Raw genomic sequence first — 27,555 nt, 5'->3', positions numbered from 1 at the left:
CAAATCCCCCCTCATTCTTCTCTTCTGCAGACTAAATAATCCCAGTTCCCTCAGCCCCTCCTCATAAGTCATGTGTTCCAGCCCCCTAATCATTTTTGTTGCCCTCCGCTGGATGCTTTCCAATTTTTCCACATCCTTCTTATAGTGTGGGGCCCACAACTGGACACAGTACTCCAGATGAGGCCTCACCAATGTCAAATAGAGGGGAATGATCACGTCCCTTGATCTGCTGGCAATGTCCCTACTTATACAGCCCAAAATGCCGTTAGCCTTCTTGGCAACAAGGGGACACTGACTCAGATCCAGCTTCTCGTCCACAATCGATAACATGAAATATGGCCACATGACTCCAGAGGTGATCCCTCCTCCTAACCCAATTCAGCACTGATAATAGAAAACGAGCTCCTTTGTTTCTAAATTTGATCCACAGTGCATAAAACTTTGGCCATTTAAAGAGTGAAAATACTGATCACTAGCTGGCTCCTTATGAGATAATCTCAGAGACAACAATACAGCCAGCACGGTTGTCTGTGCTTCCAAACAAGCTAGCTCTTGCTGCTGGATCTTTTACAGTTTGGCTTTGACTCCACTGACTGTCATGCAAAAGAGAAGTATGCTGGGAGGAGATACCATGGGGAAAATGGTATTGCATACTGTTACATTTTTAGGTAATTAAAATAAGCTTGTTTTCTAAATATTTCTCTGATGGCAGCAAATACTTGGAAAATAAATAAGAAAGAAGCATGGGAGTACTTTTTGTAAAATAGGAAAAATGTTTAGTAATATATTAACTCAAAAACAATGTGTCTGTGACATTCTACTGTTAATTTATGTGTGTTATTCTCTGATGCAGGCTATGGTGTAACCACATGTATCCTGTTCAATAATAATATGAATGATTGCTAGTCTTGTTTATGTTAAAGGCTGGATCTTGTGCCATGCTGTATGTTGTGCTGGTGGCCGAAGAGGGTAGGAAGCTGCTGTTCCTCCCACTCCATATGGGATTTTGCTCTCGTGCTTGAGAATGATAGTAGGGGATGATAGACCCTGCATTGCATGGGCCAGATCCTCAGGAGGGGTAAATCAGCACAACTCAAATGAAGTCAATGGAGCTATGCAGATTTGTGTTAGTTGGCAATCTTGTTTCCAGGGCGGCAGTTTTCTGGCTTGATGCATCTCCGGTTCTCCAGCAGGCTAGCACAACAATGCGTATCCCATTACACAGTGCACTTGCCTGTACAGTTCACTTGCAGGGTGGCAGGACTCTTAGATTAAAAGACATAGCTGACAACTCCTTGCTTCCCTTAGCCGTGTTAACTAAGGCAGGATTTTGTCCTAAGGGTCAGATGGTCATTAATTATTATTATTATTCTGTATTATTGCTCCTAGAGGCCCCAGTTAGCAATCCACATTTTACACACGTATAATTAAAAAACAGCCCCTTTCCCAAAGAGTTTCCAATGTAGAGCATTTGTCAAGTTTCTAGATTTTAGAAGGGATATCTCCATATTTTTCAATGTTTCAGTATCCAAAGCAGGCAAACACTGTTTTCACCCCGATATATACAGTAGAATTTGCTTGTATTGCTCTCTTTGGGAAACATTCTACCTGGTCCTTATAGTCAAATTGATAAGTTACACATGGTAGCAGACACTACATTTCTTTTCAATGGCAATGGTATTAAATACAATTAAATATTTTCAAGAGATGAAACCAACATCCAGGATCCCAACCCACCTGAACTTTGGTGTGATTGAAAGTTGAATTTTGCAAACAGCCCTTATCTTCACAATGAATCAAACACAATCCCAGATCCAAACAACCAAAGTTTGGGATGGGTTCATAACTGGGATCCCAGTTTTGCAGCCCATGTTAACTATTTTCACTGCAAGTGTAAAACCACTTTCACAGGAGAGCGCTGTTTCACTTAAATTCATAATAAACAAAAAGAGCACTGACCTTTGTTTATATTTGGTACTGAAATTATATCTGCATTATATCAGCAACTGGGTTACATAGTAAGTGCACTTTTTGTTTTGTGAATACCTGAGTAATACAAAACTCCATTACCCTTGAATCTTTATCATCCCATTTCTGCTTGTGAGCTGGGTTATGGTCAGTCAATGTCCTTGTCTTTCTATGAAGCTTAAAAGCATTGAACAATTCCAAAATGTTTGTCCACACTGTCTAACTGGCTCTTTGGCACTGATTCAATAGTCTGTAAAATCTTTACCTTACTGCATTATGAAAGCACAGGACTCACATGCCACATTTTCTGTTAGGTTGTTTAGAATGAATGGTGAATCACATTTGTACGGTACAGTTGGCTTTTATCAGCCTCTAATTACCTTTAAAATTGATCTTTATAACTGAAACTCAGCTGGTTCTTTTAATAAGGCCATGTTAACAAACGAGGTCACATTTTCAAGTTGGCAAGAGCCAGCCTGTTGTTTTCCAGGCTGCATATTAAAAAGTAGGTAGTAGTTCCTGCTGGCGAGGATTTTTTTTTTTTCCTGTGGAGCATATGGAATGCCCCATGGGGAAGAGGTTGCTGGAACATGAGAATTGGCATACTGGATCAGATCGGAGTCCAGCTCCTTGGAATCCTGTCTCTAATAGCGGCCAGCACCAGATGCTTCAGAAGAAGGCATAAGAACACTACAGTAGACAGATATTGCATAGCCTGCTCCCCACATTAGGTTTCATCCTGATCTCTAACAGTCAGAAATTAGTTATAAGCGCTGAAGCATGAGGTTTAATCTCTCTTCTTTTATTATTAAAAGATGAAATACATCCTAGAATACTCAAGTTGCTGACTGAGTCAATATCTGCGCCACTAGCAACTATCTTTAAAAAATCATGGAAGACAGGAGAGATTCCAGAGGGCTGGAAAAGGGAATATAGTGCCAATCTATATATATAAAAAAGGACAACCAGGGGAATTACATACCACAGCTTAACCTCAGTACCCGGAAAGATAATGATGCAAATAATAAATCAATCAATTTGCAAACACCTAGAAGATAAGAAGGTGATAAATATGGATTTATCAAGAACAAGTCAGGTCAATCCAACCTAATGGCTTTCTTTGACAGGGTAACAAGCTTTGTGGCTGGGGGAAGCAGTAGATGTGGTATATCTTTACTTTAGTAAGGCTTTTGGTAATGTCTAGCATGACCTTCTCATAAACGAACTAGAGAAATACAACTTAGATGGAGCTATTATCAGGTGGGTGCATAACTGGGTGAAAACTGTTCCCAGAAAATGCCGTAGTTATCAGTGGTTCACAGTCAAGCTGGAAGGGCATACTGAGTAGGGTCCCACAGGGATCAGTTCTGGGTCCGGTTCTGTTCAATATCTTCATCAGTGATTTAGATAATGGCAGAGAGAGTACACCTATAACATTTGTGGATGATACCAAGATGGGAGGGGTTGCAAGTGCTTTGGAGGATGGGATTAAAATTCAAAATGATCTAGACAAACTGGAGAAATGGTCTGAAATAAATAAGATGAAATTCAATAATGATAAATGACAAGTACTCCATTTAGGAAGGAGCAATCAGTTGTAAACATACAGATATGGGGAATGACTGCCTAGGAAGGTGTATTGCAGAAAGGGATCTGAGGGTCATAGTGCATCACAAGCTAAATATGAGTCAACAGTGTAATACTGTTGCAAAAAAAGCAAACATTCTGGGATGTATTAGCGGGAGTGTTGTTAAGGAAGATATGAGAAGTAATTCTTCCACTCTACTCCGTGCTGATTAGGCCTCAACTGAAGTATTGTGTCTAGTTCTAGGTGCCACATTTCAGTAAAGATGTGTGTAAAGGGGCGAGGCTGGGGCTCGACCCTCTCTGGGGCGGCAGGGAGCCACACTGGCTCGCTACACACTGTTGACTTTGAGGAATTTGTCCGGCCACCGGAGTCTCCCTCGGCAGCCCTTGTGATAACTGGAATGAGCACCATAGACCCGGGCCCTGAGTCAGAGCAGGGCACCAAATAGTCAGTAGCTCAGGCCCTCAGGAAGGGGCTGAGCAAATGGTCCAGTGGTAACAGGCCCAGGCCCAGGGGCTGAGCAAACAGTTCAAGATTAGGCAGGCCCAGGCCCTGGCTCAGGGCGGGGCAACAAACAGTTAATAGCTCAGACCCTCAGGCAGGGGCTGAGCAACACACCGTGTGTGAAATAGCCCAGGCCTCCAAGGACCTGGAAGAGGGGGAGACTGGCACCCATGAGTTGGGAGGCGGGGGGGACGCAGGCCCTCCCACTCCACTGCATCCCAGCCCGGGGCCCTAGCAGCGGCAAATGGCCCACTGCTAGGTCAGTGGGGATCTTGACTGCAACAACTGACATGGGCTCTGGCAGAGTTACAGCCAGACTAGAGTCGGCTGTCCCCGGGCTACTTCCTAACTCCCCTCCTTCTGGTACCTGGATCCCGGCGGTGTTCTCCGGGGGGTCCAGCACCATGGGTTCCTTGGGGCAGTGGACAAGCGGCCGGCCTGGTACCTTCTCTGGGTAGCTGGCACAGGGCAGGTCCAGCAACTCCCCTGGATAGTTGGTACAGGTCAGGCCAGTCTTGGTGTGGACCTGGGGCTGCGGGGTTTTTCCAGTCGCGGGCCAGGCTGGCTGCACCCAGCCTCCCCAGCGGCTGGTCCTCTAGTAAGCGCTGAGGGTCCTCCTTTATACTTCCAGGTCGCGCCCTTCTACTTCCGGGTTGCCATCTGTCCCTCTGAGGGGCGGGCTCAGAGCTTCCTGGCTCCGCCCACTCTGGTGTCTGGAGGGGCTCGACCCTCTCCAGGGCGGCGGGGAGCCACACTGCCTCGCTACAATATGGACAAATTGGAGAAAGTCCAGAGAAGAGCAACAAAAATGATTAAAGATCTGGAAAACGTGACCTCTGAGGAAAGATTGAAAAAACTGGGTTTGTTTAGTCTGGAGAATCATAGAATATCAGTGTTGGAAGGGACCTCAGGAGGTCATCTAGTCCAACTCCTGAGGCTGAAAATGATTAGATCTTAGGGGATGGCATTGTTAAGAAAGTTACAGGGCTTGAGGATGCAGGACAGCTCCCTGCTAGGCATTTCTTGGCCTAAGTAATATTCCACCTTTCTAGATAGTGAGTTTGTCTTCTCATTCCGGGCCTCTAGCCCGTAAGCCATGGTATAGTCAAAGAGAGAGAAGAACACTGCCCACCTGACTTGCCTCTGGTTCAGTACTTTGGCCTTGTGTAGATATTCAAGGTCTGTACAGACCTGTACCCGATACCGGGCTGCTTCAGGGTAATGACACCATTCTTCGTAAGCGGCTTTGGTTGCCAGGAGTTCCTTATCCAATTTCTCAAAATTCTGTTCTGTGTGGGTGAGTTTCCGGAGTAGTAGACACATGGGTGTTATAATGATTCCACACCATATCGCTGAGACACCACTGCTCCTATTGCCATGTTGGACGCATCAGTTTCCACAATAAAGGCCAGCATTGGGTCCAGGTATACCAAGATGGGGGCAGTGGTGAAGGTGAGCTTGAGTCATTCAAGCATATTTTGGGCTTTGTGGGACCAAATGAACCCTGCATTTTTGCAGAGGAGTGTGGTCATGGGCACTATTTGCCCTGAAAAACTGAAATAAAACACTGATAGAAAATGGTAAAGCCTAAGAAGCATTGTAGACTGGGGTACTATGCAGAGCAGCTAACTCTGGTTCAGCCATCGCATAGACTCAACCATAAGAGGCTATTGCACCAGGTTGCAAGTCTATAGGGCAGTTGTAGCCCCGATGTGGGGTAGGATGTCTCACTCTTTTTCTCAAAAATGGCCATGTACTCTTGGTATTTGACAGGGAAGTAGGGGGACAATCCTGAGGGCAGCCCCATCTGACCCACCATGAGAGCCCAGAGTACCCTTGACGTTGACATTGCCTTATAGTGGAAGGATCTTCCTAGATCTGAAGAACCATTGTCAGCCTTGCACAAGCAGACATGCCAGCAGAATTTGGAGGGGAAGCTGATTTTTTGTTCCTACCAAAAGATATGGGGGTTGTGGAGAACTAGCCGTGAGACACTGAGAATCAGGAGGAAATGCACATAACGGATTGAACCAAACGGCAGTGTCTCTCAGTGTCTTGAGATGGTGATTTCCAGGGGTTCGTCTCTTCTACCACTGGACCTGAGGACACGAAGGGCCCACCTATCCTGTCCAAAAGGTCTGGGGTAGGTTTTGGCTGTGCAGGGATTTGCAGGTCTGAACCATGTTGATATCAATAAAGTTATCAGCAGCACTGAAATCATTAAGGGCCCATAGCACAGGTATTCGAAGGCTCTCGTCCGGAATGCGTAATTGTATCATACTTGAAAGTGTGGTGAGGACCCATGTGGCCCAGGATGCATCCCAGTCAAGATCGGGGAGGTGGGCTGTACCAGGCTATAACCCCTTGGTCACACCCATGCCAGGCCCCTCTACCAGGCCTGAGATTGGTCGTTTCCCTGATCTCTCTGGGCTGGTGTTCTCAAAGGGCAGGCAGCAAGAGCGTGACCTGGCTCAGAGCAAAAAAAACTTAGGTTATTACGCCAGTGTTGCTCCCTGTCCTGGGTGGTCGAATGCCAGCAAGCTAGATTGACCTGCAGGGGTTCAGGGGCCTGTGGATGACAGTGTGGGTTGTGGGTAGGACAGCTGCAACACCCCCTTTTTCTCCTCTTTTCGGTCATGCACCCGTTGTCAATACAAATAACTAAGTCAATTAAGGCATCCAAGCTTGTAGGGATCTCTATTCAGGCCAGTTCATCCTTGATCTCATTCTGGAGCCCACTGAAACTGATAAAGCAGGGCCACCTCATTCCATTCCACATCAACTGCAAGCCATCAAAACCAAACGGTGTATGGTAGCCGGGCCCTGTCCTTGTCAGAGCTTCCGTACAGTGGCTTCAGCTGAGTGGGTGTCGTCAAGATTGTCGAGAACACTTGGAGGAAAGTGCTCCAGTCTGGAAGCACCAGCCTGTTTCATTCTAATTAGGGGGAGGGTCACCAACTCCCAGTATGCGTGCCCAGTTTCAGCCTGCCCCTTCCTACCCCATCTGCTAGTCCCAGCTTCTCTCCTTTCCTCCAGTCCCAATCTCACTAGACTTCTTGTCTCATTCTACTACTTTCCCTCTCCCTGGTCCAGCTTTTGTTCCCTCTGCATTTGATTCAGACAGCTTCCTCCTCCATACTGCCTGGTTGCCGGCAGTGGGGGGTCATCCTAGTGCCTGGCCTGAAAGAGTTGGGAGCAGCCATTACAGGGAAAGTCTGGCTTTACCTCTGTAGTCCTGGAGACCCTGCTCCAAAGCTTGGGGGCACTAAAGCTGTTCAAAGAAAAGGGTGCTGGAATTTTTTAACATGGGAAAACAACATATTTTTCCCTAGTCTCACTCTTGGACATGGCTGAATCATTCTGGTTGAAAATTTCAAAATAATTCAGCTTACAGTAGCCACCAGGCAAGGAAAATTTCAGCCCAAATGGTTAAAATTTAGCTAAGTTATAGGCAACTGAATACTGGGTCTTATAATGAGACGTTTTCGGGCAACCTTAATAATAGGCAGTGCTACCAACCCACCTATAATACCTCAGATATCGAATGATTGTCACTGCAGTATCTACTGAAGTCAGGACTACAGTCTGTAGAGAAAACTAGTACCTTCTTTAACCTCCATGTGTTTGGAAATGAAAGGCAAAGACGTGGCAAAGGCACAGCAGCAGCTGAAGACATGCCTTGACTACAGAAATACAGGTGATAATTTTCCCTATGAATATTAGGCATCGGAAGGGTAGCAACATACGCAAAAATCCTTGACATGCTTTGTAATATTCCTCTAGGTGATTATTTCCACTTGGAAGAGGTGGTACTACTAAAGAGGAATGAACTTCAAATGAAAAAATAATTATATGTACACGTTTTCCTACTTTGAATCATTAAAAAAGATGCTTTGGCTCATCCCTGTTAGGATTTACAGTCTTCCTTCAGGCAGTTAATAAGTCTTAGCTTTCCTGAAGCTGGTGATAAATGACTAGAAACTGAAAATGCTATAAACAAAATTTGACAATTTTAGTATCATCATAAAAATGAAAAACTATTCCTCCATGTTTTCCTAGTGACATTTGAGTAAGGTAGATAGAGTTTAACGTTCATGCAGGATACAATATAAACTGGAAAAGGACCAAGAAATATAATTCAGACATATGGTCCTGATGGAATACTACTGCACAATAACGTTATTCTCAAAACTTCAGCAACCACAAATGATCGATAGCATATTTTCAGGATTCTCTAATAAGATATACTGGGCCAGACTTATCCCTGCCATAATTCCATTGAGTAAAAAGGGAAGGAGAGAAAAGGCCCGTTACCCTATCGAGGAAAGGCTAATGAGGAATCCCTAGTTCCAGGACTGGTTACTGCTGCTCCCAGCAGACAGTGAAAAGGAGCCAGGCATGCTGTAGGTATTCCCTGATGGAAATAAAGATATGGATCCAGATCCCTAGCTACAAATGCAGAGGGCACATAACAAAGGAGGGGGCATGCACAGGTTGCTTTAAGAAACATTTGCTCTACTGTAAATTGGAGCAGTCTTCATGCTGCTTTAAGTTGTACTGGCTGCCTGGAACAGTCAGAAACAAGTGCACCAGTTAATGGCTCCTTTCCCCAGCCACATCCCCTAACTGACAGTCTGGAACTGAAGTCAAAGGGAGTTTTGTCATTTACTTCAATAGCAGCAGGTGTCATAGACTTAAAGGCCAGAAGGGACCACCATGATCTAGTTGCTGGAAGCTGGCTGGCTGGTCTAGTTGCTAGATGCTCAGTCTTATAAAAAAGTTAGGTTTTTTTGCCCCCCACTGCTCCTCTTGGAAGGCTGTTCTAGAACTTCACTTCTCTGGTGGTTAGGAACCTTCATCTAATTTCAAGTCTAAACTTATTGATAGCCTGTTTGAATCCATTTGTTCTTGTGACAACATTAGGCCTTAACTTAAATAACTCTTCTCCCTCCCTAGTGTTTATCCTTCTGATGTATTTATAGAATCATAGAAGATTAGGGTTGGAGGAGACCTCAGGAGGTCATCTAGTCCAACCCCCTGCTCAAAGCAGGACCAACATCAACTAAATCATCCCACCCAGGGCTTTGTCAAGCCAGGCCTTAAAAACCTTGAAGGATGGAGATTCCACCACCTCCCTAGGTAACCTATTCCAGTGCTTCACCACCCTCCTAGTGAATTAGTTTTTCCTCATATCCAACCTAAACCTCCTCAACTGCAACTTGAACCCATTGCTCCTTGTTCTGTTATCTGCCACCACTGAGAACAGCCTAGTTCCATTCTCTTTGGACCTCCCCTTCAGGTAGTTGAAATCTTCTATCAAATCCCCCCTCACTCTTCTCTTCTGCAGACTAAATAAGCCCAGTTCCCTCAGCCTCTCCACATAAGTCATGTGCCCCGGACCCCTAATCATTTTCGTTGCCCTCCGCTGGACTCTCTCCAATTTGTCCTCATCCTTTCTGTAGTGGAGGGCCCAAAACTGCATGCAGTACTCCAGATGTAGCCTCACCAGTGCCAAATAGAGGGGAATAATCACTTCCCCCGATCTGCTGGCAATGCTTCTACTAATGCAGCCCAATATGCCATTAGCCTTGTTGGCAACAAGGGCACACGGTTGACTCATATCCAGCTTCTCGTCCACTGTAATCCCCAGGTCCTTTTCTGCAGAACTGCTCCTTAGCCAGTCAGTCCCCAGCCTGTAGCAGTGCATGGGATTCTTCCGTTCTAAGTGCAGGACTTTGCACTTGTCCTTCTTGAACCTCATCAAATGTTTTTTGGCCGAATCCTCCAATTTGTCTAGGTAACTCTGGACCCTATCCCTACCCTACAGCATATCTAACTCTCCCCGCAGCTTAGTGTCATCCGTGAACTTGCTGAAGGTACAATATATCCCATCATCCAGATCATTAATGAAGATATTGAACAAAACTGGCCCCAGGACCGACCCATGGGGCACTCCGCTTGATACCAGCCAACAACTAGACATTGAGTCGTTGATCACTACCCGTTGAGCCCAACAAGCTAGCCAGCTTTTTATCCACCCTATAGTCCATTCATACAATCCATACTTCTTTAACTTGCTGGCATGAATACTGTGGGAGATCCTATCAAAAGCTTTGCTAAACTCAAGATATATCACGTCCACCGCTTTCCCCATATCCACAGAGCCAGTTATTTCATCACAGAAGGCAATCAGCCTTTGTCAGGCATGACTTTCCCTTGGTGAATCCATGCTGACCTTTTCTGATCACCTTCCTCTACTCCAAGTGCTTCAAAATGGATTGCTTGAGGACCTGCTCTGTGATTTTTCCAGGGACTAGGGTGAGACTGACCAGTCTGTAGTTCCATGGATTCTCCTTCCCTTTTTTAAAGATGGGCACTATATTTGCCTTTTTCCAATCGTCCGGGACCTCCCCTATTGCCATGAGTTTTCAAAGATAATGGCCAATGGCTCCGCAATCACATCAGCCAATTCTCTTACCACCCTCAAATGCATTAATTCTGGCCCCATGGACTTGTGCATGTCAAGCTTTTCTAAATAGTCCTTAACCTGTTCTTTCACCACTGAGGGCTGCTCACCTCCTCCCCATACTGAGCTGCCCAGTGCAGCAGTCTGGGAGCTGACCTTGTCTGTGAAGACTGAGGCGAAAAAAGCATTGAGTACTTCAGCTTTTTCCACATTGTCTGTCACTAGGTTGCCTCCCCCATTCAGTAAGGGTCCCACACTTTCCCTAACCTTCTTCTTGTTGCTAACATACCTGTAGAAACCCTTCTTGTTACCCATCACATCCCGTGCTAGCTGCAACTCCAGTTGTGCTTTGGCCTTCATGATTACACTCCTGCATGTTCGAGCAATATTTTTATAGAGAACAATCATATCTCCTCCCTGCCCAGCCTTCGTTTGGTTAGGCTAAACTAGCCAAGCTGCTTAAGTCTCCTCTTGTAAGGTAGGTCTCCAGTCCTCTGATCATCCTAGTAGCCTTCTCTGCACCTGTTCCAGTTTGAATTCATCTTTCTTAAATATGGGAGACCAGAACTGCACACAGTATTCCAGATGAGGTCTCAACAATGACTTATATAATGGTACTAACACTTCTGTATCTCTCCTGGAAACGTCTCGCCTGATGCATCCTAGGATTGCATTTTAATGGTCTCATCATTTTCACTGGCAGCTCATAGTCATCCTGTGATCAACCACTATACCCAGGTCTTTCTCCTCCTCTGCTGATTCCAACTGATATGTCCCCAGCTTATAGCAAAAATTCTTATGGTTAGTCCCTAAATGCACTACCTTGCACTTTGCACTGCTAAATTTCATCCCAATTATATTTCCCAATTATATTTCATCCCAGTCTTAGAACTCTAAGCAACTACCCAACTTTGTTTAATTTCAGGAAATCAATACATTTTCCTACACCAGATATATTAGAAATGAGTCCTGTATCAGTTTTCTAACATGAGACCAGATGCCTTTTAATTTGGCACAATCCTGGAAGATCTGAAGATGATTCTCTACACCATGGCATCTGCTCCAGCTATGTCTCTTGTTTTACAACACTTGTGCAAAAATATCTAATAATAATTTCTCACTGTTATTCTCTCCACGAAGGGGAACTTGTACTGTTCAGAGTAGTTAGCCTTATATTCTTCCAATCCTCTGGAGACATTTGCTGGTTTATTTTTTCCGCACCTTCACTCACTTTGTCAATATTACCTTGTATTTCTGTAGAAAAGAGTGCATCTGGGGTTTGATATACATACAGATATTTAAATCATTATACATATTTAACTTGCTCCAGAGGAGAATGCCTGGGACAAAATATTTGCTCTTGACACTTCAGAAACTGCTGAAATAGAAGCTCTGAAAATACCAAATAGACTTGTTCAGTGGTTCTCTCAACCTTCTCCATACTGTAAAAGGATGCCCTTTTACACATCCCTGGAAGCCCTCTCCCATGTAGCTGGGACTACCCCACCCCCATTTAGCAAATAAGGGAGTAACCCCTGACACCTGTTTCTGACCTCCCAGCTGAGAACTCATGACTTAAATGGACATAGAGGAGGAAAGTTACATAGGAGAGGAAGGGTAATCTTGAGGTTAAGGCACAGCACTGGGGGGAAGAAGATCAAAGTTCTTTCCCATGTTCTATCTCAGGCCTTTGTGTGACCACGGTCAAGCCACTTAACCTTTCTGTGCCTCTGTTTCCCCATCTGTAAAATGGAAATAATTATATTTACTTACCTTTCTAACAGGATTGTTGTGTTGTGAGACTTAATTTGTTAATCTGTCAGGCACTTGGAGATATGCAGATAGAAATCCCTGTAGAACCACAAAGTATTATTAATTATTATTATTATTCATCTACATTTTCTAATATATCCTCTTTGGCACTCAAGTACACCATTCACTGTTGGTGAATTTCCATCCTGTATTTCAATAACAAAAGAAAAAAAACATGCAAGAAGATCTTATATTAATTTGTTTCATTTAATTTTCTGGTATGAGTTTTGTCCCTCATGAGATTTTACGTTGCAGTATCTTCATTTAAAATCTTTGTTGCATTTTACTTAACATAAATATACAAAAATATGAAAAGATATACCAAGATATATAATGAACCAATAACACATCCATAAGGGACAATATTAAAATAAAATAAAATAAAAACTGTATAGGAAAACAGGGAACGAATTTAAAAATCCAAAAAGTAGGAATTTATTTGCACTGCAGACAACATTAAGTTCTTTCATCTTTTCAACCTCTAGAGGGAACTATGTTTTCAGCAAACCCTCCCCCAATAAGAATTTTCTTAATCGAGAGCAGGCTTCACAAACTGTTCTTAATGTTAGCTGGACCTTAATTTAGGAATAAAGCCTTCCAGAATCAAAAGCACAATTCACTGTAATACTTTGAGTTGGAACAGTGATTCTAATCTTGATTTGTATGCATGCTATTCTGGGAGGAAAATACTGTTTCCATAATGACCTTAATCCTAAAGGGCCAGATTCCGAAATCCTCACTCTTATTGTAGCCAACAGACATTTTGCCTGACAAAAGATTCAGGACTGTAGGAGTTGGTCCTATTAAAAAACATGTATGTAGTTGAAAGAACTAATGTCTGCCCACTGGAAAACAATTAGATTTACAGCCCTGGAAAATGTTTGCAGCCGTACTGTATTTGTACTCATGACAAGGTAGATTAAGTGACAGATGTAATTTGGATCAACAATAAATTGTTACACATAAGCTTTTGACTCCAAAAGATCCTGGTGCTCTAAGGGCCTGATCCAGAAATGTTTACTAAAGGCAGACTCCCACTAGCTGGAATGGCAGTGTTCATGTGCATAAGGGTTGCATGTTGGGGCCTAAATCCAAGTCTGTATCTATGTCTGAAAACTGGCCTTCAAACCTCATATTTTCCAGTCTTCTTTTTTCATCACTTTTGTCCTGTATGCTGAGTAGTACGTTATTCCCTGAGGAGTAGTCAAAATGAATAAGGATGGCAGACTTGTGATTTGTTTGCTTATCTCTTCCATATTGATACAATTCATGCTCTTTGAAATAAGATGGTTCTCAGACAAAATGCAGCACACACAAATGAAAAAGACAGATACATTTTGAAAAACAAAATCGAAGAGATGTTGCCAGGTTGCAGTGTCATAAACAGACATATAGGGTCAACGGAAAACAGTGGCTGGAAAGGCAACATACAAAATGATCTTCAGCAGGATGGATGTATATGTAAACTTTAAAATCATTCTGAAACCAAATTAATCAATCAAATAATATTACTTTAAATGCACATTTTTCAGGCAAGTTACTTGTCTTTGAATTTCTATATCTTATTTTTTGACTGATTGCCATTAGATAAATATTCCAGGAAAATATTCTTGTGAATTTTTGATTAGTTGATTAATTTTGATTAGAAAGAAAATAGGGTTATTGGGCCTTTTAAATTCTATTACTTAGTTTAATTGCATTAAAAGCATGTGCAGTTTCGTCTTGTGTTTAATTCAGACTTCATGTGCTCTTAAAGATGAACAGCTGGGTTCCACTTGGAACCAAAGTCTCCAATTTACACTCTGTACAGTAAAGGCAGAAACAATTTGTTTATATACATTGCCCTGACAATGACCTCAACCCTGAGTTAAACAGACCCCTTCTGTATGGTGAGAAGCACTTCACTCACCCTACCAGTTCAACCTTGGGCCTCTCATTATAAGCATAAAATGTCAAACTGTGCAGGATTACTGTGTGTGTGCAGACATTGACCATTATGGAACATGCAGAATCGACAGAGATTTCACAGTTGCAAATAATGAATGCAGTTAGTCCCCCTCTGCATTCTCCTTGTATCCTCCTTCACTATATCATTTTTAACTCTTTTCAATATGTAATGTTGAGTATAGTTTCTTATTCAGAAAATGATCATCCATTTTCAAGTGGCATTTCCAAAAATTCAGAAGTTATAGTTGCTTTGTTAGCAATACATATAAAAACAAGTGCTTTTTTTTTTTTTACCATGGCAACAGCTAAGTAAATTAGTCAGAGAGTGGTGCCCAGATTACTTAACAAGTGAATTTTTCACACCAAAACAATGTTAAACAAACACAATTCTCCGAATACAAGGTCTTTCAAATGAAATAATATAACTGAAAAATGAGTTTTGTTTTGCTTTTAATTACACACTTTATTTACTGGGGCACACTAAGTCTTCTGCAGAATTAAATTGTGCCTTTTAAGCCCAGCCTGTAATGAGGGGCAGTGCGGAGTTGCTCTGTTCTAGGGGCCACACCAGAGTGGCACAATGTATCCCAGAGCTCCCTAGTTGCATGGGGGGATTGGGAGCATTTAATATACTACTGTACGTACCCTTAAAGGAGGCAATATGCTTCTCGCATGCTGCCGATCAGGTCTGCTGGACAGTTTATGTGGGGCACAGCCAAAGTCCTACCTACTCCCTGGAAGTATCCTCTGGGCATCACTGAGTGCTAGTTATACCCCTCCCCATGGAGGCTGTGCAAACTAGAAGAGTTTCTTACCCCACCTCCTGCCCCCAGCCACAGAACAAGCAGGGGCACAGATTCTGCTAGCTTTACCCACATTGGTAGTCCACTGCTTTCCATGAGCCTGCCTGAGGAGTAAGGTACTCCTCCACCCGGTAAGAAATCCGGGGCTTATGCTTTGAGTCCATCACCCATTCAGGCTGAGTTGTACATTACACCAGGCGTTGTTCCATTCATGCTCGTGCACTAAGGTACCACTCAGCCGGAGTCCATGTGGCACACCTGACGCAGTAACAACCTGCCAAGGAGAATACTGCCGGACTGTCTGGGATTCTGCATGGGGGGGAGCTACTGTGTCCTCTCCCTTCCCGTTCCTAGGCTGATACTAGCATGCGCGCTACCTTCCACTGCTGTAGAATAGCGGCGCGGGGCTTTTACCCGGAGGGGAGCCAGGAACGCTCCCCTTTCAGCAGGGGCAGCAGCATTAAAGGGGCGCCTCACCCGCTGTTGCAATGAAAGGGCCATTTCAAGTAGGGGTGGGGGAATTCATTCATTCGGAGGGCGGCTCCCAATCCTGCAAGCAGGGCTTTTAAAACACGGCGCTTTAGCTCCGGGACACGAGGGGTCTCGTGCGCTGCCCTAGGTCGCTCCGCATCCAGAGTTACAGCAGGACGAGTCAGCTCGCTGCATCTCCAGGTCCTGATTTTAAACGGGTCTTTTGCACGCCCTGCTAGGACACGTGCACGGTGGGAAAAGAAACAATCGCATCGAGGGGATTTTCAAAGTCCGGATTGCAAGGGTGAGCGCGACTTCTCAGGCAAGCAGCAGCCGAGCGGGGTCTTTTTATTTCCTACCCACCTCTCCCCTTGCTCCAGGTTTGCAGTGCCCTTTGCAGCCATTGCTCATCAGAGCGCCCCTGGGCGAGATGTGGGTTGGTTACAGGAAGAGGGGCGGCGGGGTGGGGGGCCCGGGATTTTGTTTGGGGGGGGGAAGGGGGCGGAGGGGCGGATCAGCCCTGCAGGAATGTTAATGAACGACTCCTCCCCAAACACAAACCCGGCCTCGCAGCGCCATGTGTGGCAACAGGCGCGTTGGCTCCCACACTATTTAAACAGAGGGCTATAGACCAGCGAGGATCCATAAGATCAGCCAGGAGGCAGAGCGTGGGGGAGGAAGATGCCCCACAAATAACAAGTTGCTGGGACAGTTAGTTAACCTGCCAAACACCCTAAAAATCAGCCACCCAACAACCGAGAGAAAACCAGCAGCTCCTTCTAACCCCACGGGCTACTGATCTCTGTATTAAAGTGTGCAGGGGGAGGAGGTTGGTAGCACTTTCTTGTTCTGTGCAGGGCACCCAGGGGGACTCGGAGACAGCGGCGAGAGGGGGGAGGGAGCTCACTGCTATTGAAACAATGCCATCCTTCTTCTTACTTAGCGTCCCCTGCATCCTGGTGGCTTGGATGCTCCTGGCAAGCAGCACCAGCAGCAGCCCCAACGAGGAGAAGCTGGTCACGGTCCTGGTGCTGCTGCCCAAGGACAACTCTTACCTGTTCTCCCTGGCCAGGGTCAAGCCCGCCATCGAGTACGCCGTGCGGAGCCTGCAGGAGAACGGGACTTGCCTGCCGGGCTACCGCTTCGAGCTCATCTACGAGGACTCCGAGTGTGGCAACCGGGCGCTCTTCAGCCTGGTGGACCTGGTGGCCCTGAAGCAGCAGAAACCGGACCTGCTGCTGGGGCCCGTCTGCGAGTACGCGGCTGCCCCGGTGGCCCGGCTGGCCTCCCACTGGAACCTGCCCATGATCTCGGCTGGGGCGCTGGCCACCGGCTTCAGCACCCGGACGGGCGAGTTCTCGCACCTGACCCGGGTCTCGCCCGCCTACTCCAAGATGGGCGAGATGTTCCTGGCCCTGTTCCGGCACCACAAGTGGAGCCGGGCCACCCTCCTCTACAGCGACAACAACCAGGAGCGCAACTGCTACTTCACCATGGAGGGGGTGCATGTGGTCTTCCAGGAGGAGGCGTTCCCCATGGCCGTGCACAGCTTCGACGAGAGCGGCCGGTACTTGGACCTGGACGAGATCGTGCGCGCCATCCAGGCTGGGGAGCGAGGTGAGTGAGCCCGGGGCAGCACGGGCACCCGCAGGGGGGAATCCCCCCGCCCCCTTGCCCCGATCTCACCCCGCCATCTCCACTGGAGCCGGGCACCCGCCCGAACCTCCCCTTCCCCCCTGGCTGGAGCAGCTTCGCCCCGAACATCCCACCCCAGCCAGGGCTGTAGCTCCGCTGCTCCCCTCTGCGTCCATCGTCTCCCTCCAGTGCCTCCGGGAGGAGCTTTGTCCAAACCAGCCCCCCGCCCCCCTTCTCCGCTGAAGGAGCCTTGGCCAAACCATCGCCCACCGGTGGCGTTTAGTTAAATCGCCGCAATCCCCCTCCACTCCAACGATGCACCCGCCGTAAAAATCTGGCCCAGGCGCACCCTGCCCAGAGCCCGGGGCCAGTCTCACCGGCAGCGCCTCGCGGGTGGAGGAGAGACGTAGTGCAAAGCCCCCTCCTGTGGCCGTGCGGAGGAGCCGTGGCTCAGCCGCCCTGGCTCAGCCGCCCTGCAGCCAGCCCCGAGCGGGTGGGAGAGGCTGGCAGGTCGGCGTCTGCAGAGCAGAGGCTGGCAGGTCGGCGTCTGCAGAGCAGCACCGCGCACTGGCGTCGATGGCTGCGCAAGGTGACAGAGAGTGGAGCAGATTTCCACGGGCGGTCAGTCATCCCCATAACGATCTACAGCAATGGGACCATAAGCCTCCCCCTTTAAAGCAAAGACACAACATTGTTTTTCAAAGCTGGTGAACGTCTGATAAAGCCCTGGCTGCGTGCGGGGACTGGGGAGGGTCTTCAAATCCCCTGTGTGGAAAGTCCTTGCAATAGGCTTACTATGCCCTGATGCCACAGCGGTTTATTCCCACGATGACTGCATGTAAACGGGAAACATTAGGGGGATTCCTAGCGTGCAAAACATGACGCTCAGCATTCAGTCCCTCCAGCCAGTGGTTTGTTGAACGCATTCACAGTCCCATTGAGTAATGCCGTCTCCCTATACGCTGTGCTCCCGAGTGCTCGCCAGCTTCCTTAGCTGGGAATCAGGGTGTTTTTCCCCCATGCACTCGCTCTAGTGCTATGCACCTGAGATGGAGGGCGTAGGTGCAACGTGTTGCCAGATGCAGCCGGCAGCTTGTCTGATCAGTAAGGCAGCTAGTGAAAAATAGCCATTAATTGTAGCTGCATTCAACTGGGGCGACATTGATCATCCGTCTGAAAGTAAAGCGAATTCATCGCGGAAGTAACATGGTGAAATGCATGTGGGTTGCTAAAGCAGATTTGCCTAGCAAGGCTCGGAAGCAGAGTAATCTGAAATCCACTGCGGTAGGCGCAAGAAATGATAAATAAACATGACTGTGAAAATGCACAGGATGAGATAAAAACCTTTGGTCCAGAACGATGTAACCCTTCAGGCACTGGTTAGCTGTTTATCGCCTGTTGAAGCTAAATCCTCGAGTATCTTTTCTTCAGCTAGCTCTTTGCATGTTTTGCATGCTGCATGCATTTTCTGTTTTAGAGAGGGTATTAATTATGTTTCCGCAGGTATATAATAGCAAACAACATGCCAGATTCTTTTTTCTAGCTCTTCCCCTAAAACGTGACACAAATGCATCCCGTGAAGTGAGCTGTAGCTCACGAAAGCTTATGCTCAAATAAATTGGTTAGTCTCTAAGGTGCCACAAGTACTCCTTTTCTTTTTGCAAATACAGACTAACACGGCTGCTACTCTGAAACCTGACATTAAAAATGTGTTACTTAGTTGTGCATAGAGATAAGTAGGAGATTTTCTAGGCTGTGTTGTTGTGTATACTGTGCTGCAAGTATTTCATGCTCTGTGCTTTCACGTGGCCACTCAGTATCGGCAGGGTAGATCTTTTGTGTCGTTTCCTGTTTTTATTCAGATCTGAAGGTTTTCTCCGTTCAGGTCACACACTGATGGCTTTTAGGCTTTTAGTTCAGCACTGCGGTAGCTATCAAAGGAGCCAGTTATGCAAGTGGTGGGGGTGGGATATAAACTGCAGAAGCTTCACACTGGCTCTGCTGTGTTACTCATTGCATATGTATGTCATCTGTTATGCAGAGACATCTCAAAGGGCAGATTTCACTGTTGGTCTGGGGCACTTAAAGACTCGCTGACTAATTCTGATTATGGATCTCTCTCTCCAACACACACACACACACACACAAATGCAAGAGTAAAAGAAACATGGAATGCTTGAATGGTGTGTTTCAGTATGAAAATTACCTGTGGTTTCTGAGTAACCAGCTTAGAACTTGTAGGGAACTCTCCCTGAAATAATTAATGTGGACATATAGTTCCTTGAAGAGTACTTGTGGCACCTTAGAGACTAACAAATTTATTTGAGCATAAGCTTTTGGGAGCTACAGCATGCATCTGATGAAGTGAGCTGTAGCTCCCGAAAGCTTATGCTCAAATAAATTTGTTAGTCTCTAAGGTGCCACAAGTCCTCCTTTTCTTTTTGCAAATACAGACTAACAAGGCTGCTATGCTGAAAAAAGTTCCTTTAGGGTTATACTTAAATATTAAAATATATTGAGTCTTGCTGGACCAAATTCAGCCTGGTGTAAGGAGGTGCATCTGAGCTGTATGGTATTTTGGCTGATCATCCTCATTAGCAGGGATTAATGCAGCTAAGGGTAGTTAATACCCTGGTGGTATTGGGAGGGCACTTGAAAGGGGTAATATTTTTCCCAGCTGACTGTCACATGTTGAAAAGTTTGGGCATGATTCTGTTCCCAGTGAACCCACTGACTTAGAGGAGAGCAGGACCAGCACCTTTGGGTGAAATCCTGGCTCTAGTGAAATCAATTTGAATTTTACCATTTACTTCAGCGGGGCTAAGATTTCACCCTTTTGTATTTTGATGCTCTTTATTTATAGTAGAAATCTGATTTATTTCAACAAGCTGCATTGCTAACAAGAGAGAAAACATACGTAGCTGCCAAACCGCAGATTTTTGGATTGGACAGCAGACCTGTTGCTTATGCTGCAAATTTTTGTTTTAGTGACTCTGCATATGTTCAAAGGTTGAGCAAAGAAGTTTTCCTCTTATCCTGCTGAGTCTTACCATGGAGATTTCCTCCCCCCCTCTTTCCATTTAGAAGCCCCATTGAGTATTGCATAAATAATAAAAACATTTTGTGGAAGCAGCTAGCAAGGGAACACATGAATTCCTAACTCTTGCATGTGTGCAGTAATTTTGCCACTGACTGTTAGCAAAACAACAGGGAGATAAGTGGCTTGTAAAACATCTTGAAAAAAATCACCTTTCGGGTGGATGAATTGATTATATATCATATAATAGCAAAAAGCACAAAACATAATAGAACAACCATATATTTAGAATACATTGGATTAATTGCAAACCTGAATTAATTACTTATTAATTTACGCATTTGGTACACACGCATATTAAGTAACATTTTCCTGCTACAGGCAATGCTAATCTTGGAATTTTTTTTTAAAAATGCTTGTTGAAACCTGTCAAAATATTCCAAGCATGCACTATGCACTAATTGATAGTGGATCACATTAAAGAAATTCCCTCCCTAAAACTGACTGGAGATTTTAAATTATGCACTTAAAACTATTTTTTTAACCCCCAGTTAAATAGAATCCTATTGAGTGAGTGATTTCCCCCCCCCAAAAAAAAAACAGATACAAATCACACTCCATATAACTCCTATGCAGTCACCACACAGTATATTTGTGTTGATGCAGCGTATATACTTTAGGACTTTGCACTGGTGATAATAGTTACACTGGTGTGAATTTCCTGAACACTCAGGTCCTATAAGATAATTGGTACCAACTGATCGGTTTTTATTATCTCATTCAGGAGAGCACTTAAGTGCTAAAGTTGAACAGAGAGGAATTTAAGCACTAGTTTAAGTGCTTTCTTGAATGAATAAGATGCAACAAATGACAGCTAGACTAAACAGCCAAGCAGAGAAAAGCATTTTTAATTAACATGAGGTTTATATCTCTGCTTTGTTTTCTTGATGCTTAAAAGCATAATAATTCTATTTCAATAAGAAAAGTGTTAACCTGTAGCAAATGGAACTTGATTTCTTTTCTAATCTCTTCCTAACTGCATTTTATATATATACAGCCACATTTTATTTTAACAAAGGGAGTGGCATTCCCTTCCTTCAACTCATTCATCTTCAGTTTCATCCCTGTTTACAAGGGGAATTTCCATGATTTCTCAGAGGATTATACTTGCAATTGATTGGTGCTTAATTTTTCATAAATTTTGATGTTTTTATTAGAATGAGAGTGACAGTAACTGAAATCTTGATATAGATTCAAATTCTGCTCGTTTTACTCATGCAGATAGTCCCACTCACTTTCATAGCAATTGAGAAGGGATTTACTTCAATGGGGTGTATGCACATGTTTTAAGTTAAGAACCTGCTTATGTGGTCATTCATAAATGTCTACCTTAAAGAGTTAATGAATTTTAGTTTTCAGAACACACTATTTTCACACTAAGGTAACATTTTGAAAATGTAGTTTGGAAACCAAAATTCCAGTTCCTGCAGCCTCCTGGATCACACATCCATAACCGTCTTTGCACACTCCTAGAGAGTGTGGGTGTTTCTGGACGGCTCTGCTGCATGGCGGCCATGCGTATGTAGCTCTCTGCACCTGGCACATCTGGAGAGCTGCACCAGCAGGATTGCCGTACTATGTTCAGTGCCATTTAGGATCCCATCCATTAGTGTTATCCCACCTGCCCTGGGTAGGATCAAGCCCTGATACAGAAGTACAATACATTTTAAAAGTTATACCATGGTTATGGCCCTACTAAATTCATGGCCCATTTTGGTCAATTTCATGGTCATAGGATTTTAAAAATCATGAATTTCATTATTTCAGCTATTTAAATCTAAAATTTCACGTGTTGTTATTGTAGGGAAGCGTAGTCCACATTGTCCTGATCCAAAAAGGAGTTATTGGGGGGGGGGGGGGTGTCGTCCACAAGGTTATTGTAGAGCGGGTTGCGGTATTGCTACCATTACTTCTGCACTGCTGCCTTCACAGCTGGAGAGCAGCGGCTGCAGGCCAGGAGTCCAGAAATGCCAGCAGCAGCAGCGCAGAAGTAAGGATGGCATGGTATGGTATTGCCACCCTTACTTCTACTTTGCTGCCCGCAGAGCTGGGCCCTCGGTTAGCAGCTGCCACTGTCCGGCCACCCAGCTCTGAAGGCAGCAGCACAGAAGTAAGGGTGGCAATACCATACTATGTCATCCTTACTTCTGCTGGCGGCAGCTCTGCCTTCAAAGCTGGGCTCCCAGCCTGCAGCCGCCGCTCTCCAGCTGCCCAGCTCTGAGTCAGCACAGAAGTAAGGGTGGCAATACTGCAACCCCCCTAATATAACCTTGTGACCCCCCCTGCAACTCCCTTTTGGGTCAAGATCCCAAAAAACTTGAAAAACACTAGTGTCCCCTGTTAAATCCGTATAGCATAGCACACAAAAGACCAGATTTCATGGGGGGAGACCAGATTTCATGGTCTGGGACGCGTTTTTGGTGGCCGTGAATTTGGTAGGGCCCTAACCGTGGTTGAGAAAGGAAGACAGCTAGGCAAATATGAATCTAAGCCTTTGAAAATGGTTCTTCCAAATCTTAATGTCACAAAAAATTGCCATGAAAAGTGAATGTTTATTACAAAGATTGCTTTTAATGCTTTTCCAGATCTAGTCAACTGGCTAAAGCTTTCAATTCATCAATAATTAGTTTAACAAAACTCAATAATGCTGGCTGACGTCCAGATACTACAAACACTTATGCACATGCCTAAATTAAGAATTTGAGTAATCCCATTAATTTCAGTAAGACTACTCGTGACCATAGATTTCAGAGTAGCAGCCGTGTTAATCTGTATCCACAAAAAGAAAAGGAGGACTTGTGGCACCTTAGAGACTAACAAATTTATTTGAGCATCCGATGAAGTGAGCTGTAGCCCCCGGAAGCTTATGCTCAACTAAATTGGTTAGTCTCTAAGGTGCCACAAGTCCTCCTCTTCTTTTTGCGTGTCCATAGAGTTAAGCACTGTATAAGTGCTTGCAGGATCAAAATACTAATACTGGAATTATTTTGATATGTATATTTTAAACTGAAGAAAGTATAAGAATTTAGTTATATGTTCTAGTAATTTACAAATACAGACCAAATAAACATAGTTGCATTTTTAAAAGCTTACAAAAAATGACACACACACAATTTATCTTTGGATTTTATGGGTGTATTTCCTGTACACACCAAAAAAATGTAATCTTTGATATATTTCTGCTGTGCTAACACCACATCCAAATAGTTAACATTTGCCCCCTCACATTCCTTTATCAGTTCTCAAACTATGACCTGTCAACACATTTTAAAGCAGAAATTTTTCCACTTTTCATTCCTGTTAGTCAAGATCATTAACTGGTGCAGGGGGAATAACTTCACTTTCACTTACAGGATGGGGATTTTTTGGTAGATGTGAATTATGAAGGCAAAAGTCAAGTGTTTAAAAGAAAAACAGCTCACCTTTCCCATTAGGAACAGTGTGTAAATCCAGAAAGAATTTGATCTCATAGGTTGTATTTGCTGATAATGATTCAGTAATTTCTATGCCAAAGTTTATATCAAACATGTGCTGTTTTTCCCCCCTCTTCGTGTAAGCGACTTACAATACTCATAAGTTATAGTTTGCTCTGGAAATTATTATACTAATCGACTATAGTCAGACAGACCTGTCCCTGGTGGAACTTCTGTGAAGTGTTGGGTTATCCCAGGGATGAATTTGGATCATTATGCCTATAATGGAGTAAACCTAGAAAAGAGAGGGAAGAAAATGGATTGTGTGAGTAAAGATTTGGCTTGCTTGCAACTTTATTTTATGTGAGCACAAGCACTTGACAAGAAAAACTGACTGATTTTGGTTGAGCTTTATTGTTTGGATGAAAATAGCTCCTTCCATTGTTGTAACTTTACCATTGCATGGCAGTACTTCTTGCAAATATATGTTATGTTTCTTTTTAGTCAGCGCGCTAACAACTTTTATTTTGACTTTTTTGATCAAATCTCACTGACCAGGCCATTAAACAAGCATACTTGTATCACACCTGACCACCTTCTGTGCTTGATGCATGTGTCATCCTAGGAATGGGAACAGAATGCTCTGCCTGGACGCAGACCTGCAAATATTTAACAGTTTAACTAGTTTCATGTGTGTTGTGAAGTTATATAGCAGTTTGTAATATAGATGTTTACTAGGAGAGAAGTACACCTCTTGATGAAGGGGGAGGGGGAAAACAGGTGATGTCGCCTTCCATGCCTTGTATGCTGGGGAACTGACATATGTGCAAGCATCATTAAGCTAGAACAGAGGGAAAAACAGGAATTAGATCCATACTTACACAGATCTAGTGTCTAGGAAAAAAAAGGCAGCATGATGGAATAGCAACTATGTTTCTATAGGCTGGAATAGCAGCTGCAACCTATTAGTGGCAGGTTGGGGAGTAGATTCTGTCTCTGCAGTTTCCACTTAGCTCCCTGCACAAAGTCTCTTTACTCAAGTATTGAGTGGGAAGGGGTGAATTTCACCACATGCACAAAACGGACTATTAACATGCCCTGGAAGTTTTTGACCAGACTTCTCTCTCAAGCTTATTGAACCTTCCAGTAAGTAGCTTGTCCTTCTGCAAATCACTGGCACCAATTCTGACATATGGTAACAGTAGATTTCCACTGTAACCCCCTCCTCTCCAGCATACAGTACAAACCAGAATGCCAAGTGCCCAGCTGCATCCCCGTATTTAGAATTTTGAAATAATGTAAATGTTGCCTTGATATTACCTCCTAGATGATAGCATAGCTCTGATCTTCTAATCCTCTAGCATGGATGGAGTACCACTGAATAATAGTAGATCACATTTTAGGATCCAAACTTTTATCTGGCTTTTGGATCATTGATAAATGAGACCTTGAGTCTTAAGACTGTAGCTGTTTTCAAAGTATTCAAAATGAAATTCTGAATGATAATTTTATCATTTTATGCCTTAATCTTGGAATAATTACATATTCACTTGCAATAACCAGGTGGTGGATAGAGCACTGAACTGGGAGTCAGGAGACCTGGGTCCCATTCCTGGCTCTGCCACTGGCCTGTGGATGACCTTGGGCAAGTTACTTCTCCAGCTGTGTCTCAATTTTCCAGTCCATAAAATTGAGATAATGATACTCCTTTGTACAGTGCTTTAAGATCTGTTGATGAAAAGTGCTATATAAGAGCTAGGTATTGTTGTTGTAAAAAAAATTAAATGCACAAAAACCTCACCACATTACATGAATCAAATCAAGAATAAGAATAATTCTTTTCCCATTGAAGTCAATAGGATTTTTGACATTGACTTCAGTGGGTAAAGGATTGGTATGGAGTCTTAATGTGAACTGGACCCTGTCTCATGTAGGCTCCTTTGGAAATCCCAGATTTAATTGTTAGCTCTGTTCCCATGATTTTTAAAATGTTGGGTGGACAGTTCAGGTCACTGTCTCTGGCAATGGACAAGCTTCACAATCTGTTCCCAGAGGTTTCAAGAACAGCTTCTTATCTCTGTTTTCCATTTTCCTCCACCAGTTGTAATAATGTGTGCCAGCAGTGACACAATAAGGAACATCATGCTAGTTGCTCATCGACAAGGAATGACCAATGGGGACTACGCTTTCTTCAATATTGAACTCTTCAACAGCTCGTCATATGGTAATGTTATCCTCTCCTCCCCCCAGTATGTTGCAAAACTTTCTGTAAACATGATAACATTTTTAGATTTAGTCTTAAAATATACCACTATTAGTCCTTAAAATACACCATTATCTCTCCCTGGTCCTGAGGTTACCCGCCACTTGAATTATGATATTAGCAAGAAGGAAACCAGAAATTCTGGATTTAACTACTTCTGGACTGATCTGTGTGAGGAAGCAATGTGACTAAATGGAAGATCTAATATAGAAATTCCCTTACGTTGGGGGAAAAACTGCTTCCAACAAAGACCTTTGTTATACCAGCCCATTCTCACTACCTTCTATTCTATGGTGTGTGTTCTGATTCACTGTAGGTTGCTACAAATCCCAGTCTTGTGATTACAAGTCTTGGGCCTGGAATAGCCCAAACCCTGTTGTGGGCTAGAGAGGAAATGACTGACTGGGAGATAGGCAGCAGTGACACAGTGAATCCCAGCCCAGAGAGTCATTGTTAAGGTCATGAGGGGTTGCCTAGTTCACCAGCCAGAAAATCTTGATGCCCTAGGGTGAAATCCTAGTCCCACTGAAGTCAATAGGAGTTTTGCAGATTTGTACACCTGCCAGTGGCTGGAAACCCTTGATCTAATATATGCTCCAGTTTTTCATGGCACATAATTCCTGCAGAGACATGCTGCTATATTTAGCCTTGTAGTATCACCTGGTGCACAGAAGCACAGTCATGTTCACCCCAGTAGAATGTAGTCACATACATGTGATGTGCTTATATTTTTTTAATTGGTTCAGATTTCTGTGCCCCACACAGCCATATACTAAAAAGGTATCCTTAGGAGTTAAGGCAAATATTTCACAAAGGACTCAGCACCACAACCCCAGAGTTAAGGGAGCACTGTCTATCTGGTTTCTTGGTGACTGACCAGTTTTTTGGGATGTTTTTGTGTTTTGTTGTTTTTGTTTTAAATTCTAACTTCCGATGCAGCATTGTTTAAATAGCATTTCCTGAGTATTTTTTGTAAATAATTCCTAGGGGGGAAAACATTAGAAGGATCTTCTGCTCTTTTTTTTAAGACAGGACAAACTAACTCTGAAGAGAAATCTATGAAACTGACTGTACACAAATTGTTGTCAAATGCATAAAGTAAACAAACTGAACACAGACTTTCCAGACCTCCTCTTACAGTTCTAGTAAACTTTGTGTTATCGGAACTCTAAAAAGGTACAGAACTGTAAGACTGAATGATTTACAAGTAGCTATTGTTTCTATAAGGTCACACAATCACACTTATTTTTTGTTGTCCTTAAAGTTTATTTTAATTTGCAAAAAAGGCACATTAATTGTTGAGGCTGCAACAGTTGCGCTGCTTCATCAGAAAGTCATTTTAAGTGTTGCCCACAGACTCCATGCCCAAAGCAATCTTTGAAAGGATTTGAAAGTGTGTAAAATTACTTTAGAAGCTCTGTTAAGTAAAGGGAGCTTCTCTGTTTCCAGTTACAATAGCTTTTCAAGTGAACATGTTTAGGTCAGACTGAGGTTCAGAAGCTTGTTCACATTTAGGACCCAATATTACCTAAAACTCAGCTTTCTCTGGGAAAGTCAAGATCCCAAATGTGGCATTTTTGTGGGACTG

The 27,555-nt window shown here is 44.0% G+C and overlaps 1 protein-coding gene and 1 long non-coding RNA gene across 10 annotated transcripts in view; one reads left to right on the top strand and one right to left on the bottom strand.

Annotated features, from left to right (window-relative positions):
- Positions 1-27,555, bottom strand: part of LOC311520683 — a 450,923-nt gene that overhangs the window by 24,768 nt on the left and 398,600 nt on the right. For 4 of the 6 annotated variants that reach the window (XR_014711662.1, XR_014711663.1, XR_014711664.1 and 1 more), the window contains exons 1-3: positions 15,923-16,002; positions 12,300-12,377; positions 11,648-11,780 (exon numbers count right to left, since the gene is read on the bottom strand). This is a non-coding gene — a long non-coding RNA (uncharacterized lncRNA). Of the gene's footprint in view, positions 1-11,647; positions 11,781-12,299; positions 12,378-15,922; positions 16,003-16,614; positions 16,729-23,919; positions 24,000-27,555 lie in introns of those variants that run through there. The other 2 variants (XR_014711660.1, XR_014711661.1) reach the window with 2 other exon arrangements.
- The window catches only part of NPR3 (natriuretic peptide receptor 3), a 54,530-nt gene continuing 41,713 nt past the window's right edge, over positions 14,739-27,555 (top strand). For 2 of the 4 annotated variants that reach the window (XM_084628336.1, XM_084628335.1), the window contains exons 1-2: positions 16,133-17,176; positions 25,806-25,928. In XM_084628336.1, the coding sequence (XP_084484462.1) occupies positions 16,480-17,176; positions 25,806-25,928 (820 nt within the window). In that variant the 5' untranslated portion in view covers positions 16,133-16,479. Of the gene's footprint in view, positions 15,864-16,132; positions 17,177-25,805; positions 25,929-27,555 lie in introns of those variants that run through there. The other 2 variants (XM_084628337.1, XM_084628338.1) reach the window with 2 other exon arrangements.

This window comes from Lepidochelys olivacea (assembly GCF_965140295.1).
Source record: "Lepidochelys olivacea isolate rLepOli2 genome assembly, chromosome: 5".
Lineage (NCBI taxonomy): Eukaryota > Metazoa > Chordata > Testudines > Cheloniidae > Lepidochelys > Lepidochelys olivacea.
Note: the sequence above shows the minus strand (reverse complement) of the source record. Positions and strands in the feature narration are given on the sequence as shown.